Source organism: Astyanax mexicanus, chromosome 5, assembly GCF_023375975.1.
Source record: "Astyanax mexicanus isolate ESR-SI-001 chromosome 5, AstMex3_surface, whole genome shotgun sequence".
Taxonomy (NCBI): domain Eukaryota; kingdom Metazoa; phylum Chordata; class Actinopteri; order Characiformes; family Acestrorhamphidae; genus Astyanax; species Astyanax mexicanus.
The window spans coordinates 8,015,854-8,036,977 of NC_064412.1; the positions used below are offsets into that span (position 1 = coordinate 8,015,854).

The following is a 21,124-nucleotide window of genomic DNA, read 5'->3' on the forward strand; positions in this document are numbered from 1 at the left end:
ATTTGCCAGATTTCTTCTCCTCAACTTCAATGTTTCTCAATGCACGATTGCCCCCTGCTGGTATAAAACAGGTCCACACAAAAGGATCTGTGGTAAAATGCAGCATTTATTTCAAGGTGAGAAGATTCCCAACAGAGAATTACAGAATAATTTAATATTGCACTTCTTTATAGAGATGTGCAAGAAAAATAAAAAATCTGAACTGCCTGCTAAAAGCCCATATCAGTAAATACAGAGGAAAAAACGTTTATTGTCAATTCCCTATTGCAGAAGTAGTTCCAAGTTCCATGAGATACATCAGATACATGAGATACATTAAAACCCAAAATATTTACTGTAGCATTTAAATGCACTATTGATATACAGTGGTGTACACAGCAGTGCTTTAAAGTTTGAGAACCCTTCAAAATTTGACCTTAAATTTGACCTCCATAATATCCTAAACATAGCTATTAGCAGAGCCAAACAAAAATTAGGAAAAAAAACTTTGCCCTCTGAGCTTCTGATGTGAAGTCTATATTAATCATCCAATGATCGGATAGACAATATTAGATTTTCTCAATAAAGAAAGTCGATTTATTTTGTCTTATTTTGTTTGATTAGGTTCTTCATATCTGCTTATCTTTTAGTGCTTGCATAAAGAAAGACATTTTAGGTTTAATGAAATACAGTAATTCACGTTTACTTTGATATCGCTAGAACAGACAGTAAACAGTATACGAATTCAAAGATCCCTGGGGTCAAAGTTAAGCAAATTGGCTTGTTCTGACCAGGCAGCATGTTGTGCTCCATCCATCTCACTGGCAACAGTATTACCCGCAGTGAGAGTATGATTGGCGCCACCAATCTGAGCATCGCAATTGGGACACTTGCGACTTACCATGGCACCTCCACAGTCTCCAATCGCATATATGTGGCCATTGGGGCACTTAAACCAGTGGCCCCGGTTCATATTCATGGCATTGACAATCATCTTTCTCTCATCATCGCTGATCCCCAGACCACTACGTGGGAGTTCGGCATCAAGCTCTTTTAAAATGCCCTTCACTTCCAGCTCATTCTTCTCAGTGAATGGCTGAGTGTCCTCCAGAATCTCTCGTGCCTGTCTCACCTTTCGATTAACTCTGACCCCAAGTGCTTGGAAATCAGCCTTCTTGCAGCGGACATTGAGATCAGCTAGAAAGGAGAGCCTCTTCATTTCACGCTCGAGATCTTCAACTTGCTGCTCTGAGAATCTCTGGGAAGCATCGTGCAGAAATTTGAGGCACTCGTTAACACGCCGCAAGAAAAAATGACCCCTATCAGGAGACATGTAATCCTCTTGCGTCTTTATCAGCTCCCCAAGACTCTCAAGGACAGATATCAAGTTCTCCTGGTGCAAGAGGTCTTGGAGAGACAGGTTAGACTTCTGAAGTCTCTCCCTGATCCTTTCATAGTCTTCTGGAAGGTAATCCATAAGCCTGAACTTACTCTTTAGAAGCATCTTGAGCTCCTCCTGCTTCTGCTTAATGTCAGACTGTGATCCATTGATCCGCTCCTTCACCTTCTCGATCTCTGCCAGACTGCGGTTGACATGGGTGCCGTAGCGCGTGTTCTTGCGAATGGGTTGGCGGCACCTGGGACACTCCTTCAGACGGATTGCCAGCTGGTCAAGACTGGCTGCTTTGTCTTCATCCATGCTCATGTAATGGTCCATGGCAGTGGACTCAATGATGTGACCGCAGTCTAGCTGGATGAAGCGAGCATCTGGCTCATCTTCACTACCGAAGAAGATCTCAGTCACTTCGTCGCGGTGGCAAATGCGGCACTTGTTTGGACAGGAGTCGCCACAAAGCCCGATGCAGGGATGCCCACAGGGTAACTGTTTGTCGCATTTCTCCGAACATGGCGGGCGATCGCATGGCTCATGGCACAGTTTGCTACATCTTTGATGAGGGCATTGCCACTGACAGGGTTCAGCACAAGGAGCACATGGCTGCCCGCATTTATTCTTGCATGCACTGTGAACACATCGGTTCTCACAAGGGAGTGTGCACGGTGGGCAGCCCCTTGAGCAAGGCACGCGGCACTGATGTGAACAGGGAAGAATATGCTGGCATTTATGCCTACATGACCTGTGGAGGCGACCTTGGAAGCATTCGTGGCAGGTGCCGGGGCAAGGGTGCCCACATTTTAGGACTGTTTTACATTTGTTTCTGCAGTTCAGCTGCCCTGTGACATTCTCAGAGGTGCCGCATGCTTCATCCTGGGTGTGGCCACATTTAAGAGTCATGGGAACAATGACCTGGCAGAAGGTTGTGCATGGCTCTCCGCAACTTGCTTGGCATTGATGACCACAGCTCAGCATCTTCTGACAGGGTTCCTGGCACACAAAAAGTTCAGGCTCCTGGTGGCATAGCATCTTTTGTATGTGCTGGCACTGTGGAATGATCTTTTCCAAAAGTACCTCACATTTACGACACTCCTGATAGCATTTACGAGTGCATCTGTGGCCAAGTTCGCACAGCACCTTAGGGCAGTCCTTGTTGCACCTGTACTTTTTGTGATCAACATCGTACGGGTGGCACATGCGGATGCACACATGGCCACAGTCAAGGCGGAATTCACAGGGCTTGTTGCACCCTCCTTCTGGGACCTCCTTCTCGAAGTCATAAGAAGAGGACACCAAGGTCCGCTTTTCTGGGTGGTTCTGACAACTCAACGTCAAAGCTCGACCTACCTGACCTTTCTCTCTCAGAGTGTGAAGGATCCCACTCCACAGCTTCACCTTGCTAAACATTTCCATGTTCCCAATGCAGTAGAGTCCCTTCTTCGCACGGGAAAGCGCTACGCAAACACGGTTCGGTATCTGCAGGAATCCAACCCTGCCCTCCAAGTTGCTGCGCACCAGCGACAAGATGACAATGTCATTCTCCTCCCCTTGGTACTTGTCGACAACATGAACATTGACCCCTGAGAACTCCTTGGAGGGCATGAGTTTTTTCAAGCAGAAGAGCTGCCCAGTGTAGGTGGTAAGGATGGTGATCTGAGAGGGCTGGTAGTCTTGACGCAACAGGTAGCGACACAGGGCCACCACAAAATGAGCCTCGAAAAGGTTCTGATGACTTTTATTGTCCTTTATTTCCACCTCGAGGGACTTGTGGTCGATGAAGAAAAGGTTTGTAAAAATCCCCTACAGATAAGATAAAAATGTTGATGATATTTTTCTCAATAAGCATGCCACATAACAATTGTGTTATTATAGAGTTATAAATAGGGCTGGGTATCAAAATTCGATACCAAAAAGGCACCGACCAAAATGTCTCGGTACTACAGAGTACCGAAAGGTCTAAAAAAAAAAAAATAAATAAAAAATTATGTGCCTGTTTTTTTTAATACTTTAATGCATGAAAGGAGCATAAACGTGCCAAATGTACAAAATGACCTAAACCTCACTACACTATAATTACTGTTCCTTCACAATAATACTGGGAAATTCCAGCATAAATAGAATTAATAAACTAATTTTTCTAAAACAAAGGAATAAAAACTCTTGCAAACTGAAATACATCCAGTAATATTTCAATTCTTAGCAGGAATGTTGTTGTTTTTGCTCTTAATAAAGTGCCACAGTCATGCTTTTTTTTTTTGTTACAACAAGATCCAAAAGTATGGTAGCCTCTCATGACGACTGTTAAATAAACAGGTTGTGTGAGAATAATAATCCATTATTGTATTTTTTTTATTTTTTTGGTTTTGAAAAAAGTACTGTTTGGCTATAGGTCCCGAATTCAAGGTACCGTAGCGGTACTGGTATTGAACATTTTAAAACAATACCCAGCCCTAATTATAAATAAAGAAAAGAGATGTGTTTGTGTCTGACCTTGACATCCTCATACTCCAACACAGAGGGGTGGTTCTCTAGTTCTGAGTAGATATGTGGAGTCAACAGACGAGCGATATCTGGCCTCATTCGATGCTATAATAACAACAAAATAAAAAATTAATACAATTAAATACAATACTCAATTGATTATACAGGGGTCTGTAATTTAGTTATATTTTCCAAGCCATTACGTGGTGGGCCACAAAAAAAAAAAATTCTGTTTTGTAAAATGAAGTGTTATGGGACAGAGTGCTACAGATTAGCAGCTCTCCAGCCCAGAGGGTTGTTGAACCCAATTGAAGAAGAGTTGATCTCAAAGAAGAAGAAAGGAAAAAATAAACACACCGCTCCTCGAAACAGGATCAAACCTGTGTCGAACCCAGAATATTTATATCAATTCTATAAATTATTTGGATGAATCAGCCAATATTTTAGGCAATATAGTGTATTTTACTCATGAGATGAGGTTGTTGATGTTTGAAGGTACAAAAACGCACCTGGTAGTTAAGCCTGACGTAGGGAAATTCTCTGTTAACAAGTCTCTCGAACATGGAGACCTCCAGGTTGAAATTCTTGGCCAGTTCGTACACCGTGGCACTGGGTCTGAGCTGTGAACAGAAGAGTGAGCCAAAATCAAATCAGTCCTTCACAGATTTAGAGAATACACTGAGAATAGAGTTCAGATATCCCATGAGTTCATGATATCACACAAGCTAAAACATACTCTACACTTAATGGTTTGAATATTAGTTTTGGGGTTTAATTGCACTTGTGTTTTTGTGTTTTCACACCCAGTTTATCTAATCATAGTGCATAAGGTTTTTCCAACCTAATTAAAGTAACGTTTTGCATTACCCCATTGTGATTTTGAAAATACAATCTAATTAATTTGTTTACACTTTACACCTTAGGTTTACATACTGGGCATGTCTCCACTCCCTTTCACCTTCACTGAATAAAATTAAATGGGGAAAACACTGCACTGACTTTGGACATGATAGAACAGAGTGGATCAACACCAGCAGATGACATGTCTCTCCAAACCATCACTGATTGGTGGAAACTTCACACTAGACCTCGAGCAGTTTGGACTGTGTGTCTCTCCACTCTTCCTCCAGACTCTGCTCCCTTGATTTACAAATTAAATGTAAAATTCACGGATCGGTGAAGGTTGGAAGAGACATGTCATCTGCTATCTGCTGTCAATTTTTATTGGATTTCATTTTCCAGCAGGACTTGGCTCACTGCCCACACTGCCAAAAGTACCAATTGGTCTTATATAATATTCTAATTTTCTGAGACACTGATTTTTGGGGTTTCATTGGCTGTAATCATCAACAATAAAAGAAATCAAATAATCTTAAAATAGATCACTCTGTGTGTAATACATCTATATACTGCCATAATAGAGTTTCACATTGAATCACTGAAATAAAGTAACTTTTTTAAAATTATATTCATTATTTTTTACATATATCTGAATTTATTTGGTACATAGAGACAACCGACAACAGTACAGCCCCTTTCATTGATGAGGAATAATCACGGAATGAAACTATGGAATATTTGATTTAAACTATATTGAAGTCAGGGTTTGCTGAGGGACCAATTTACAAGTTAAATACAGTGTAAATCATAATTATGAGATACTAAATCATTATCATGAGATGCTAGGTCATGATATACTAGATTATAATTATGAGATACTAAGTCATGATATACTAAAACATAATTATGAGATACTAAATAAAATGATAAAGCTAATTGTGAACGTTCTACTAATAAACTACATTTAGACTGCTCTCTTCTGAGAAAGAGAAAAAAACTGAGGTGGAATGAATTTCTTGTTTTTTTATTTACAACCAGTGAAACACAACCAAGGTGTAACTATACAAAATAAAATTGATTGTAAATGATTTTATATACTTAATTGGCAAGAGCACTACTGTGGAGTTTCCAGCACAACAAACAGTGTGAAGTTCAGGTATTTTACTTTTTTTTTAATTTTAAGATTTTAAAATGTAGTATATATAATATAATATATGGTGATTGTACCTGTTGGTGATCTCCAATCAGGATCAGGTGCTGGCAGTCTCGGCTGAGTGTTGTAATGGTGTGGGCCTCCAGCACTTCAGCTGCCTCCTCCACAATTACCAGCCTGGGCCGAAGCTCCTGCAGGGCCTGCCGGTATTTGGCAGCGCCTGTGGTGGTCATGCCGATGACTTTGGCTTGCACGAGCACGCACAGATCCTCCCGCCGGCGGATTTCCGCAAGGCGCTCGGCAGCTTCTTGATAGACTTGTTCAGCCTGAAGAGTTTTCGTACGAAGGTCAGTCCGGTACCGCTGCACCCACAGACTGCACAAAGAGAGAGAGACAGAGAGAGAGACAGCGAGAGAGAGAGAGAGAAAGAAGACACGATGAACAAGGATGAAGTGTTGGAATTAAGTCAAGTCATTAACCTTGACTGGCCCGCGTCTTGAAACTTAAGAGAACATCTCCAACCTCAAACCTCCAGTTTCTTTCTATATATTTTTTTTTCTGAACAGACGCTGCCATCTACTGGCCAAAGCATTAACACACAGTTTCCACAATAACTGCAAGGTGTGGCTCCTGCTTTTGTTCGTTGTTGTGTGTAATTACCGATAAAGTTTCCATCTGTCTTTTAGCGTGAGCTGCCATACGTTCATCACCTGCTCCTCTTCTTCTTCACTCATGGTTGAACTCTTTCTTAGCTCTTTCTGGACCATCTTCTTCATCTTCTTCTTCTGGTGCTGCTGCACCTGTGTGCACACACACACACACAGACAGAAAGGTAAACACCACAGATAATAAAATAAACACACTTCTCATAAGTCGATACTTAAGGTATGAAAAAAATGCTAAATTAAATATAGTTCATATTTTTTCAAAATTCATACATTTCAAAAGTATGAAAGCCCTATTTAAGAATTAGGGCCCTCCAGTAAGCCATAATAATAAGAAACTAAGTCACTACTGTGAGATATGAAGTCATAAATATGAGATATTAGTCATTATTATTAAATAAGTCATTATTATGAGATACTTAGTCATGCTTATGAGATACTAAGTCATTATTATGAGATACTAAGTCATGTGATACAAAGTCAGGCTTATGAAATACTAAGTCATTATTATGAGATACTAAGTCATTCTAAGGTAGTTAGTAATAACTATAAGATACTAAGTCATTATTATGAGATACTAAGTCATTCTAAGGTAGTTAGTAATAACTATAAGATACTAAGTCATTGTTATGAGACAAAAAGTAATTATGAGGTTCTGCATTATAATTACGAGATACTAAGTCATTATTATGAGATGGTAAGTCACAGTTTTGCGTATTATACTAAGTTTGGTATTATGAGTCAAGTTGAGGTACTTAGTCATAATTATATGATATTAAGACATTATTATGAGATAATTAGTGATGAGATACTAGCTCATGATATATTAAAATCATAATTATGAGATACTAAGTCATTGTTGTGAGATACAAAGTCATTATTATGAGATACTAAGTCATTGTTATGACATACACAGTCATTATTATTAGATACCAAGTCATGTGATACAAAGTCATGCTTATGAAATACTAAGTCATTATTATGAGATACTAAGTCATTCTAATGTAGTTAATAATAATTATTAGATACTAAGAAATTGTTATGAGACACTAAGTTGTTACAGGACAAAAAGTAATAATGAGGTACTGCATTATAATTACGAGATACTAAGTCATTATTATGAGATGGTAAGTCACAATTATGCAATACTAAGTTGTTATTATGAGTCATGTTGAGGTAGTTAGTCATAATTGATTTTAAGACGTTATTATGAGATAATAAGTCATGAGATTCTTAATTAATGATATACTAAATCATAAGTATGAGCTTCTAAATGATTATTATGAGATACAAAGTCATTATTATGAGATATTAAGTCATTATTGTGACATACACAATCATTATTATTAGATACTAAGTCATTATTATTAGATACTTAGCCATTATGAGATGAGATACTAAGTCATTATTCCGAGAATATTATTAGGTCTCATTATTATGACTTAGTATTTCATAATTATGAGTTAGTTTCTCATTATTATGACTTACTGGAGGACCTATGTTCGGGAGGTCCTCATTCTGAAGGAATATTCTTCAGATTTGTTTAAAGTGTCCGTCCATAAATAAAGGCACAAACCTACCAGACCACTCTGTTTATAAAAAATTATATATTAGAGGTGACAGCAATGGCTGCAATGGGAAAAATATTGAATATTTGTCCCCTTTCTACTCAAAAAAATAGCATAAGGACTGCTGCTACTTTTACATAAATAAACAGAATAAATAATTAACCTAATACATTAACTGAATTCATTGATTTACAAGGAGAAATTATAATGTTGTAATGAGCAACTACTGCCAAAATGATTATTTTTGCTTTAATATCACAGTGTTAAAAGTGTATTATACCTCCCAAATCTCTTCAGCAGCAGGGTCCAGTTCCGGTCCATGACCCTGCTGATGTGGTGGCTGATTCTCAGCCTGGTCCAGGTTCATGGCCAGCATGAGATCAGCTAGTTCTGCTAAGTCCCTCTCCTGTCTTCTGCGCTCGTGAGGATCTCGACCCCATGGTTCAGCATCCTCCAGAATCCTGTCAGCCTGCATCAGATTCGCCTCCTCATCCACTTCCAAAAGCGCCTCTTCCTCTGCTGCCACACCATCCTCATTCACATCTAGTGAGAGGAAATATAAAAGAGTCTTTCATTCAACACTGGATAGTACAAATAAAGCTCTACTAATAAACTACATTCAGACTGCTCTTTTCTGAGAAAAAGAAAGAAATTAAATGGAAATCATTTTTTAGTATTCTTTATATATTTTTGGGCTGTTTGAATGAGCGAAATCTGTTCAGAATAATGTTAAGTACATTGCAACACTGAAGAAGCATAGACCTATTATTTAGGAACAATGTTTATTAGGAACAGATTTCCAAAATATTAAAACAAAAACACTGTGAACAATGATCCTAAATATCAGTTTTATCAAATTAGGCTGCAAGAATGATGCCTGCATGACTTTTCTCTACTCTAAAATCATTTAACATGGTTTTAGAATAGAAAATATAACATGTTTTCTAAACAAACAATATTTTCTTTTTTATATTGTGCTTATAGCTTATAGCTTATATAAGTACAAAACACACACAAAAAAAAATAAAAAATAAATAGCAATACGGCTATGCACTGCTCAATCATTAAACCAAAATAGACGAAGAACAATTACATAATTTACTCGGGCAGAGAATCTAAATTCTAATTTATTTACAACCACTAAAACCCAACCAAGATGTAACTATACGAAATAAAAGTCCTATTTAGATACTTAAAGCTCCACTAGGTAGGATTGAGATTTTGTGCTCGTGGGCTCCCCCTACAGTTGCAGAGTGTAATAAATGTTTCAGGCGGATTAGTTCCTCTTTCTCGTTTTCTGGCTTTCACAGACATATTCGGTCTCTTTCCAGCTTCTGCCAGAGTGTCTGTATGTTAGTTTGTAAAGAATGAACCAGTAGTCCTTGTAGAACTGTTAGAACTAAAGGTCGGAAAGCAGGTCGCAGTTCTCACGAGCGTCGGTCGCGGACGCCTCGGAAAACTTACAGAGTCTGTTTTGAGCTCAGAGGAGCTCCGGCACAGACACGAGAGCACCGCTATTCCTCCTATTACACCTCAATGCAGCGCTGCAGTGAGTTTCAAGCTGTAATTTTACTTCTTTAAAAAGATCAAAAATCAAGAAAATCCTACCTAGTGGGGCTTTAAATTGGCAGGATGGTGACAATTTATATCTGCCTTTCTTTTTATATAAATGAGTAAATTATACATAAATACTGTATGAAGGTCTATATGCATCACTGTATCCATTAAATAATCTCCAAAGCTTTCTTCATAGGCATCTAGTACAATTTGCTGAGGGCATTCAGGAGAAACCTGGAACCAGGCGGTGTTCTTCTAACTATAGCTCACTAGCAAATGCTAAATATACATAGAGTACTAATCAAAAGTTTGGACAAACATCTACATTGTATATTACTATTACAGACGTCAAAAAAAGGACACATATCGAATTATGTAGTAAACATTGAAAAAAAGTGTTTCTCCTCCACATTAATCCCCTGATCTACACCTGATGAACTCAGATGGTGATTTGAGGTGATTTAATTGGAGCGTGAAGGAAAAGCAGCAACTATTGTTCAGCACCTCCAGGAACTCCTTCCTTCAAGGCGCTGAGAAAACTATTCCAGGTGACTCTCCCTCATGAAGATACTGAGATTAAAATACCAAGAGCCAGCAGAACTGTCCTCAAAGATAAATGAGCTACTTATATAAAACATATTCTTTACAGAATAATTCTACATGTGTTTCTGTATAGCTTTAATATAGTCTTTAATAAAAAGAAAGAAAACCACATTAAATGAGAAGAGGTGTGTCCAAACTTTTGACCGATACTGTATTTCTCTATATGTGATCTCTGGATTGTATTTATAGCCTCACCTGCATTTCCATTGGCTCCATTCTGCTCTGCCTGCTGGAATACAGAATCCCCAAGGCCAAGCCACTCTTTCATCACAGACAGCTTCTCTCCTACATGTGCATATTCATTCATCATCTAAACAAGACAGAAAAATACATACATACATATATACATACGCACACAAACACATGATTATATGTAAAACATATTGTGGTACAAAAAATAAGTGATTTATATTCTTTGTTACAGTCTTTTTAATCAACAACAGCAAAAAGAAACATATTTATTACATGTTCTATTGTTACTTTTATTATAACTAAACAAACCAAATAGTATTTAATATAGAACTGCTTTTAATACACATTCACTTGTCTTATTAAATCAGACCACTGCAGAATGTTTTTTTTTTTTAGACTGACCGGAATGAAGATCAGGCTATCCCAGTGATGATAGTGTATGTACTGCTGCAGGAAGCGCTCGTTAATGACACCACGCAGACTGCACTCCAGCTGAGCCGACTGTTGCTGGATCTCTGTTTCCGCCTCTCTCATATCCAAGTAAATCTGGAAAATGGTAACATAATACTAATAAGACATAAATCCAAAAAAAAACAAAATTTTAAGAGCATAATTTGTGATGATCTAGGCCGTAAAAATAGTCTAATACTTAATAAACAAGCTCAACTATAGCTCTGGAAAAAATGAAGAGATCACTTCAGTTTAAGAATCAGTTTCTCTGATTTTTCTATTTATTTCTATTTATGTTTGAGTAAAATGAACACTGTTGTTTTATTCTACTTTATAACTACAGTTAACATTTCTCTCAAATAAATAAAAAAATTAAGTTTTAAGAGTTCAAAAATCAATATTTGGTGGAATAACCCTGGTTTTTAATCACAGTTTTCATGCATCTTGGCATCATGTTCTCCTCCACCAGTCTTACACACTGCTTTTGGATAACTTTATGCTGCTTTACTCCTGATGCAAAAATTCAAGCAGTTTAGTTTGGTTTGATGGATTGTGATCATCCATCTTCCTCTTGATTATATTCCATAGGTTTTTTTAATTGGTAAAAGAGCTGTATATTAGACTTTTTTAAGTTATTTATAATTTTACCTCTTTTTTCTTCAATTTGGAAGGCCCAATTACCGTATTTCCATTTATATAAACTAATTCTAGCACTAGGTATGCCCTCAACACTAGGAAGGTGAAGACTAGCACTTCTCTGATATATATATATATACGTATATATATATATATATATATATATATATATATATACGTATATATATATATATATACGTATATATATATATATATATATAAAGTTAGACCCCAGGCCAGCATCACACTAGGAATGATGATGGGAGAGGGCACCATTGTGCTCTCTCGGACTCCGGCTGCTGATGGCAAGCGGCATGACGCAGGACTCGAACCAGCGATCTTTGGATCATAGTGACAGAGCCCTCTGTTATATATACTAATGCATCTCCAAAAAGTAGAGTATTAATGAAAAGTTACTTTATTTCAGAAATTCAGTTAAAAATGATAAGTCCAAAGTCAGTGCACTGTTTTTCTGAAAATTCTTACAGCTGACAACTTTTATGGAGATGCAGATTTCATTTTCCAGCAGGACTTGGCACACTGCCCACACTGCCAAAAGTACCAATTGGTCTTATATAATTTTCTCATTTTCTGAGATACTGATTTTTGGGTTTTCATTGCCTGTGAGCCATAATCAATAACAATAAAAGAAATTAACGCTTAAAATAGATCACTCTGTGTGTAATATATCTATATAGTATATTAATTTCAAATTTTGAAATGAATTAAACTGAAATAAACTAACTTGTCAATGATAGTCTAATTTTTTTTTAATAATTTTACATTTTTTGAGTTCTGTCTCACCTCATTGAAGGCCTTCTTTAGGTGCGAAGGAAGGTCCCGGCGGAAGTTTCTTGTCCTCTTCAGCTCCCGCAGAGAAAAAGGTTTCAGGATCTCACTGTTACTACGCCCTCCCACACGTACAATGCCGTTCTTCATAAAGCTGTGGATACCTAAAATAACCACAACATCTTGTCTTTTATGAAAATGTTAGGATCAGACATTAAATTAAAATGATCATGACCAGCAGCATCAGGCTAAAAATGCGGTGTATACTTTTTAAATTAATCTGTTACTGTTTCTAATATGCAGATTAATAGGACTTAAACTACTAAAGAAAATAAAAGAAACCTTACCTTCCAGAAACTGGTCTAGTGCATGATTAGTGTAGCAGACCACCAGCATTGGGGAATTATCAGACCACACCTTCGAGTTCTCCAGCAAAGCCTTTGCAATCTTTAGTCCCACATATGTTTTTCCTACACAGAAAAAAATAAATATATAATGTTTGTCACTGGATTTGATGCTAGTTTAAACCAAGTAACCTAAATAAGTCCCTTACTCTCATGCTCCTATGATACTTACACATTAGGTTAAAGGTATATGAGTATAAGAGTGATGGTTACCTGTAAATATATTCCAGGACGCTTTAGAGTATTTGGAGTATTTGCTCAGAGAACCCCCCCAATTATTGATAGGTTTAATTGAAATGGAATTTGCTACAAAACATGGTTGACCTTTTCCATACACGGTGAAAATAAGATACGATTAAATTTTTAATCCTCCAATCCTCCCATACAAGTCTGCACTGATGTTGAATTTGTTTTTGACATAATCTACCTACCTGTTCTGTATGTAAACGTGTGTGTTTGCCTTTTTGGTCTAATTTATTGTTTGTTTTATTTATAGTTTTGTTTGTAGTTCCCTTTGTCAGTCTGTAAAAAAAAAAATCCTTTGCATTGGAATTGCCAAATAATTCATTGTAATTACAGAATAGGTCAGAATTATTGTTAAATAATAATGCAAAAATAATCTGAGCTAAGCATAAACCTGTGATTTTTTTGTATTGAATGTATAATTTGTTGTGTAAGTAACATTTTCTAGCATAGTATCACACCTTTATTCTCATCAGTTCGCCAAATTTTGTATTCTTTCTTATCTACACTAAGTCATCTCCCTACAATAATCAGCATGCATTATATGAATACAGAATTCAACAACTAATTCAATTCAACAGTAATAAGAAATTCCTGATAATTAGTTTAGCCAGTGATGGTCTATCTATGGCCAAACAGCTATCTGGAGCAGCATTAGCATTACCCGCTAACTGTGCTAATCACTAGCTCTTTCGCCATTTAGAGGTGAGTATATCGGACTGTAGCCTGCACATTTATCGTGTTAAAACAAGCTACGTGGAATGCAGCTAATATCACCATGCAGCTAATATCACCCAGGCTTACCAGAACACTTAGGGTTCCTCAGTGTAGCGCTGTCGGTCAGCATTAGCCTCTAACCATGGCTAGCCTTAGTGGGAATATGGAAATTTAAGCTTGCTATAAATAAACAGAAGTGCTTTACTCACCCAAATAAATAGATTTCAGAAGAGAAATCTGTGTAGATTAACATCCAGCGCTCATTTGACTTTAAAATATATATATTTTTAAGAATTACAGTTTAGTTGTTTTAACTAAGCTTAGCTTTCCTTAACTTCGTTAGCCCCACCACAACCCAGCGGCAAGACCTACTGAGTTAGTAGGAAAACGGCGTGACACCCATGTTCCTTACTAGTGTCTCTTAAAATGTACCTTATAATCCAGTGCACTTTATGTATGAAAACAGATCAGAAAAAAATACGTTTATTGATAGTGCGCCTTATAATCCTTATTGTGCAAATATGGTACTTAGACCAGTAAAATGATCCAGAATCAGGGCTATATTCCTGTACCTGTGCCGGGTGGTCCCTGTATAATAGCCAGTTCTTTAGTAAGGGCCAGCTTAAAGGCTCGGAGTTGGCTCTCATCCAGGCCCAGCTGCTCCTCAGTTGGCCAGGCATCTTCATCCAGGGGGTTAACGTGTTTCATGCTGTCCTTATGGCCCTCCGCTGCGACGCAGGAGAGATCATATGTTTCCCTGGACTGTGGAAGATACGCTGGAGGATGGACATCTGGGTCACACTCCACAATGTACCTACAAGATTCAACAGGAACACAAATAAACACATGTCCTTACTCACTCCCAGGGCACTCATACAGACAGCATAAAGCCGCATTTTAACTCTACGTACGCCTGAAAGGGGAGATCTTCCTCTTCTTGCTCCTGAAGCCCCACCAGGACGTAGCGATAGGCCTCAAAGTAAGCCGTGGTCTCCACCATCAGAAAGGACTGAGAGGCCTTCATCCTGGCCAGCTCGGCTCGGCTGTCTTTAGAGAAACTCAGCTGGACTTCACCTTTTCTCAGCAATTTGGGATCGCGGTCAGACACCGTAGCATAGAGGAACGTTTCAAAGTTGTCCTTAGAAAGACAGACCAGGGACCCGTAGATCAGCCGCTTGGAATTCTCCCAGCGCACAAACTGTGAATCGGAGCAGAAAAAGTTATTATTGGCTCCTATCTACGTTTATTAGACATAAAACCATAATTAATCTGGTTTATAAAATAATATAATAACCAGAAAATTCAATACTGTAACTGGAGTGGTCTTTTGACCTTTTAACCAATAATTAAATTTTAAAATAAGGAACAATTTGCATATATGACTACATTTGGAATGTGTTGTGAGTAGTTTACTCAAGTAATAAAAAAAATGCACTACATGGATAATCCACCAGGGGGCAGTTTTTTTCCAGTTTTTTTTTTTTTTTTTTTCATTTACATAATTATTATTATTTATTTTATTGACTATTGTGTATTGATATTATTTGGAAAAGCAATTATATATATCACATAAAAACACTTTAAAGAGTTAAGGGTTTTATATTACTGACATTATGAGGTGGGAACATAACTTAATAAATAAATAAATAAATAATAAATAAATATATATATATATATATATATATAATGTCACGTGTGTGAAATGTAGGCTATAAACAACAATTTATAAAACATGCATAAAAGTGCAGAAAATGTGATTTTAAAAGCTGTTCTAAATAAAAACTAGTTACTTTAGCCCACCAACAGAAACTATATTTTCCAAATCTAACATTTAGTGCCAGAACTTTCCAAATTAGACTGCTGTAACTAGAAGCTACCACTTAGTGTGAAGTGTAAATACCAGCAATATATTTGGACACACCTTTTCATTAGATTTTCCTACATTGTAAATAAATACTGAAGTCATAGAAACTATGAAGGAACATATAAGGAATCATGTAGTAACTTAAAAGTGTTAAAAAAATACTCTGTGAAGCCTTCAGGTTCTCATCTAAATGGGCTTTTAACTTGCTCTTAACTTGCTTTTAACTTTTTACTTGTAACTCTTACTCTTCAGTTCCTGGGGCAGTCCTGATGAGAGCCAGTTTCATCATAACGTTTTTGAAGGTCTTTTTAAATACACTTAAGGATACTTTCAAAGTTCTTGAAATTTTTCAGCTTGATTGACCTTCTTTTCTTAAATTATTTTTTTTCTTAGTCGAGTAGTTCTTGCTTCTCATAATCTGGATTAGATCATTACTCAAATAGAGCTATTCACTGTATACCTGTAACTCTACCTCTTTACAACTTTACAACTGATGCTCTCAAACATATTATTAAGAGGCAAGAAATTCAAGTAATTAACTCTTGATGAGTTCAGCACAGCTGTTAACTGAAAGTTCACATTTTAGGTGACTCTACCTCATAAAACTGACTGAGAAAATCCAAAGTAAGAGGTGCTACTTTAAATAACTACTTAGTTTTTCTTCACTGTTTTGATGACTTAAATTTAAAGTGTGTCCAAACTCTTAACTGGTACTGTATATAATAAAAATAATAATAATAATGTTTATTTCTTATAATCTCACCTCAAGGGGCCGTGCATCAAACTTCACTTTGTAGGCAATGCCGTTTGGAGTGCAGAGTGGTACAACCAGCTGGGTATCAAAGTAGACTCTGATGTCATCGAATCGCCTCTTTCTCATTGGTACGCGGGTGAGAGCTTCATCCTGCTGACTCTGGAGCAGCTGCTGAATGCCTTCTCGTAACGGCCTCACAAAGTCTTCCCTCAGAAGCCTGAAATGTGTGTCCAGGTAGACGTGGGCGCTGGGGTACCTCTGTGACGTGATATTGGGCCGCAAGAAAGGCTTCTGGTTTCCTTGGAACTCTTCAGGGGTTGGGTAGATGGTTATGGTCCTGAAGTCTTCCTCCCCTGGTGGAGCTTCTTCATTCCCTAGGAGAATGGTGTAGTTGTCTGACCTCAGGGTCCCATCTCTCGCTTTCTCTTGGAGGTGGTCCACCATGGCTTGAATCTTCTCCAGGTCCTCTTCAACCGTGGCGCTAATGTCTACGCCAGATGCTCGCAGCTGGTTGACCACTGGTTTCAAGAGAGCCACCAGCATTGATACTGTACGGACAGAGCTGGAGGGGAACATGCTAACCACGTCAGTTAGGAGGCTGAGGATGTTGCCCAAATGCAGAGGGTACTGCAACCTTCGGGCAGGGAGCGAGTCAGTCATCATCCCCGTCACGTAGTAAGGGAGCACTGTTTTCAAGAAGGCGGAATCCTTGACCACCTGAGCCAGATGGAGGACTATTCTACGGTCATGCTTGGACTGGAAGGCCTTGCAGAGAACCTGGCACAGCAGCTGTACGAGGTCTTGGCGCATGGTCCTCTCGTCCAGAAGAAGCCTCAGTGATGCACTGGAGGAAAGAGTGATGGCCACCTCGGAAGAGTCTTTCAGCAGGAGGTCCTCCAAAGTTTTATACCCAATTCTGCGAACCTCAGGGGTACCATCTCTGCTGTTCCCCCCTCTCCCACGCCCCCCTCTTCCTCCTTCCCTTGCTCCTCTTCCTCTTGGGGCCATTCCTCCCCTCTCTCTCTCCCTGTGAACATCTGGCCTTGGGTTTCCTCCGTTTTCTACTCGTCTCTCACCTCTCTGAGCCTCTTCTCTACCACCGCCAGGTGCTCTTCCTGCTCCTCGTCTTCCATCTCTGCCTCCTCTTCCTCTGATACCTCCTCCTCCTCTTCCTTCAGGACCTTCTCTTCCTCTGCCTCCTCCTCCTCCTCGTCCTTCAGGACCTTCTCTTCCTCTGCCTCCTCCTCCTCCTCCTCCTTCAGGACCTTCTCTTCCTCTGCCTCCTCCTCCTTCAGGACCTTCTCGTCCTCTGCCTCCTCCTCCTCCTCCTCCTCTTCCTGCACCTCCTCTTCCTCTGCCACCTCCTCTATAACCTCCACCTGCCCCTACAGGTAATAATAATAAAAATCATTATTTTTTTAGCACTTTTTATACATTAGCTATGCAGATCAAAGTGTTTTATAGCACAGAGTTAACAAAGGTTCACATTAATTTTCCTTTAGGTAGAAGTATATTGTAGATTTAAGGATTTGTAGGATTTAAAATACTTCTGTAGAAGTTGAAGTATCAACTCAAGCTTTTTACTCTTTTTCACTCTTTAAGTAAAAGTGTAAAAGTACTGGTTGCAAAACTACCTAAAGTATACAAGTAAAAGTAATTCAAGGGAAAAAAATAAAGCCATTAAGAACAAAAGCTTAGGCCAAGTCCTATATTACCCCCCCATCCCACCATCTTATAAAACATGGAAGTAAGTCCCATGATTAGTTCTAAAGAAGCCCAATTTCTGCTTCTAAGACACACAGCCTCTTCCAGTAAAAAAAAAAAACTTATTTTGGTCATTTTCTCTTTCTTAACTGAAGAGCTGACTTTCAGTCAAGTTTTAATTTCATTAATAAAAAAAAGCCTGTAAGTTATGCCTGTAACAGCATATACATCACATACTCTAAAAAAGTGCAGTTTAAAATTAGGGTGGCATGCTTTATTTATTGTTCTAAATATATCTAAATCTAGTTGAGTGAGAGAGACAGAGAGAGAGAGAGAGGTACCTCGTCTTTGACCATTCTCCATGCTTCTTCAACTTCTCTTCTGTGCAAATTTCCTTCAAGAGATAAAACAAACAATTAATCTATCAATTAACCTTTATTTTCACTTTGGAATACATTAAGAGTAACCCTCATTGTCAGTGCAGCCGAGCATTTACAACTTAAAGGGGAAAAAATAAATAAAATTCAATCAGGTTAAGACAGAATAATGCATTTCATAAACTGGACAGACTAAATTTCAAAGCAGTCAAATAAAGAGATAAATAATAAGAATGACAAAAAACAACATACACACAATAAAATAAGACCAACAAATTATGTAGATTACAATAAGAATATTCATATATAAATTAATATGGCTGTGTATTGGTAAGAACTAGGCGATGTGATACACATCACAATACAGGGCTTACAATTGAATACATCACAATATATTGCAATACTCTAAGCAAAGTAACATTGTGATTGTTTAATCAAATTTTAGGAAAGCCATCATAGTATAAAAATACACACTATTATATGTAAAAAATATTGTTTTAATCCAATCAGAACAGTGGAATCTATTGTTTGGTGTTAAAAAAAAGAAGAAACAAATACAGGTGCATCTCAAAACATTAGATCACTGCACTGACTTTAGACTTGATAATAAAACTCAGTGGATCAACACCAGCAGATGACATGACTCTCCAAACCATCACTGATTGGTGGAAACTTCACACTAGACCTCAAGAAGCTTGAACTGTGTGTCTCTCCACTCTTTTTCCAGACTCTGCTCCCTTGATTTACAAATGAAATGTAAAATTTACTGATAATCAGTGATGGTTTGGAGAGACATGTCATCTGCTGGTGTTGGCCCACTGTGTTTTATCAAGTACAAAGTCTCCTGAAAGTTTTCTGGAAAACCTTACAGCACATGTTTCTTTCCCTCTGCTGACAACTTTTATGGAAATGTGGATTTCATTTTCCAGCAGGCTTGGCACACTGCCGAAAGTACCAATTGGTCTTATATACTCTAAAATAAACGCTTAAAATAGATCACTCTGGGTGTAATATAGCTATATAATATCTGAGATTCACACTGTGAACTGAATTACTCAAATAAAGTAACTTTTCAATGATAGACTAATATACTGAGATGCACCTGTAGGCATTCTCACATTACAGATCTATGTAATTTGGGTTGCTGCTGCAGACATGATTAATTGATGAGGATGGTAATACTACAGGCTGCCTGAAGGGGCAGACAGCAGAGATTCATTTCTTAACAAATGATGTAATGTTGATATATGAAGCACTAAGGCTTCTTTTTTGTATGAGTTGGATGTTGTCAGTAGGATATACATTTATATTCGGCTTGTGTAAAATATGCAGGTTATTTACAGTAACGTGCAGAAAACAGAATATATTATAGCACGCACTTTACTCATACAGTAGCTCAGAAATGGGTCTAAAAATAGACATATAACTTATAACACAGAGCCTGGTTTATAGAGGAGAGCATACGGAAGTGACAGATAAGCATTATAATACAGTAATAACAGAGGCATTAATGTTATCAGTAGCCCACGTTGAGCAAACATCTTAAAAAGATAAGGTATATAGATATATGTATATAACGTACAGAACACAGAGCAGACCTATGAAGCTCTATACCCATTCATAATAACAATAATAATGTGATGCTTCATCAGAGGGTCTGTATCTACAGTAGGTGGTGGGTGTGATGTTTTCTAGAGCTGCTGAGTCACTTACCGGCTCTTCTGCTCCTCTGTCTGCGTTCTCGCTGTTCTGTGGAGCGGAGCTTCTCTCTGAGATTAAATACAGCGCTAGGTTTCGTTTTCGAGAGAGAGAGAGAGAGACAGAGAGACAGAGAGAGGAACAGAGAGAGAGAGAGAGAGAGAGAGAGAGAGAGAGAGAGAGAGAGAGAGAGAGAGGAATAGAGAGAGAGAGAGAGGAATAGAGAGAGAGAGAGAGAGAGAGGAATAGAGAGAGAGAGAGAGAGAGAGAGAGAGAGAGTTCCCGAAACATAAGTCATAACCGAAACCAACTAGAAACAAAAGCAAAACTGCGTTACTAAGTGCGGCTTTAAATGCCGTGTGTGCTGTACATTAAATTAACAAACAAACAAACAAATAAATAAATAAATAAATAAATAAATGGATGAATGAATGGATGAATGATACATACAAATATTTATAAATACATCAATAAAAACAGTTTTAAATGCAGAGTTTGACTCTAGTGTCCTGTACATATTCAAGTAAATAAACGTAAGAAAAATAATAATAATAATAATAATAATAATAATAATAATTTTATATATATATATATATATTTTTTATTATTATTATTTTTTTACACATTATATGTATATATAAAATACCGCATTAAATGCAGTGTTTGACTCCAGTGTGCTGGACATAAATAAATAAATGAATGAATGAATGAATGAATGAATGAATGAATGAATGATAATAAAGAAAAATGCAGCATTAAATGCATAGTTTGACTCCAGTGTGCTGTAAATATTAAAATAAATAAATAAATACATAAATAAATAATGCTGTGTTAAATGCAGTGTTTGACTAGAGAGTGTTGAACATATAAAATAATAATATAAAAAAATGCAGTATTAAATGCCGTGTTTGACCCCACTGTGCCGTACATATTTAAAATAAATAAATAATGCAGTGATTGACTCCAGTGTGCAGTATATATTTAACGTAAATAAATTGTAATACAGAAATGCAGTATTAAATGCATTGTTTGACTCTAGTGTGCTGTAGATATATAT

The 21,124-nt window shown here is 37.5% G+C and overlaps 1 protein-coding gene across 1 annotated transcript; it reads right to left on the bottom strand.

The window, feature by feature from the left end:
- Positions 1 to 671: 671 nt before the first annotated feature.
- On the bottom strand, positions 672 to 20,178 carry znfx1 (zinc finger, NFX1-type containing 1). Its single transcript, XM_049479435.1, has 15 exons — positions 20,083 to 20,178; positions 18,334 to 18,386; positions 16,298 to 17,673; positions 14,582 to 14,868; positions 14,243 to 14,484; positions 12,654 to 12,776; positions 12,322 to 12,470; positions 10,834 to 10,977; positions 10,435 to 10,549; positions 8,360 to 8,622; positions 6,507 to 6,646; positions 5,921 to 6,221; positions 4,363 to 4,473; positions 3,863 to 3,958; positions 672 to 3,172 (listed from the first exon to the last, which is right to left on the bottom strand). The coding sequence occupies exons 2-15, from the start codon at positions 18,353 to 18,355 to the stop codon at positions 725 to 727; spliced, it is 5,817 nt and encodes a 1,938-aa protein (XP_049335392.1). The 5' UTR covers positions 18,356 to 18,386; positions 20,083 to 20,178; the 3' UTR covers positions 672 to 724.
- Positions 20,179 to 21,124: the final 946 nt, after the last annotated feature.

Coding starts and splice junctions, on each gene's coding strand:
- znfx1 (XM_049479435.1), bottom strand. CDS start 18,355: ATGGAGAATGGTCAAAGACGAG. Junction 17,674..18,333: donor GGAGAATGGTCAAAGACGAG/GTACCTCTCTCT, acceptor TATTACCTGTAG/GGGCAGGTGGAGGTTATAGA. Junction 12,471..12,653: donor ACTAGACCAGTTTCTGGAAG/GTAAGGTTTCTT, acceptor TGGTTATTTTAG/GTATCCACAGCTTTATGAAG.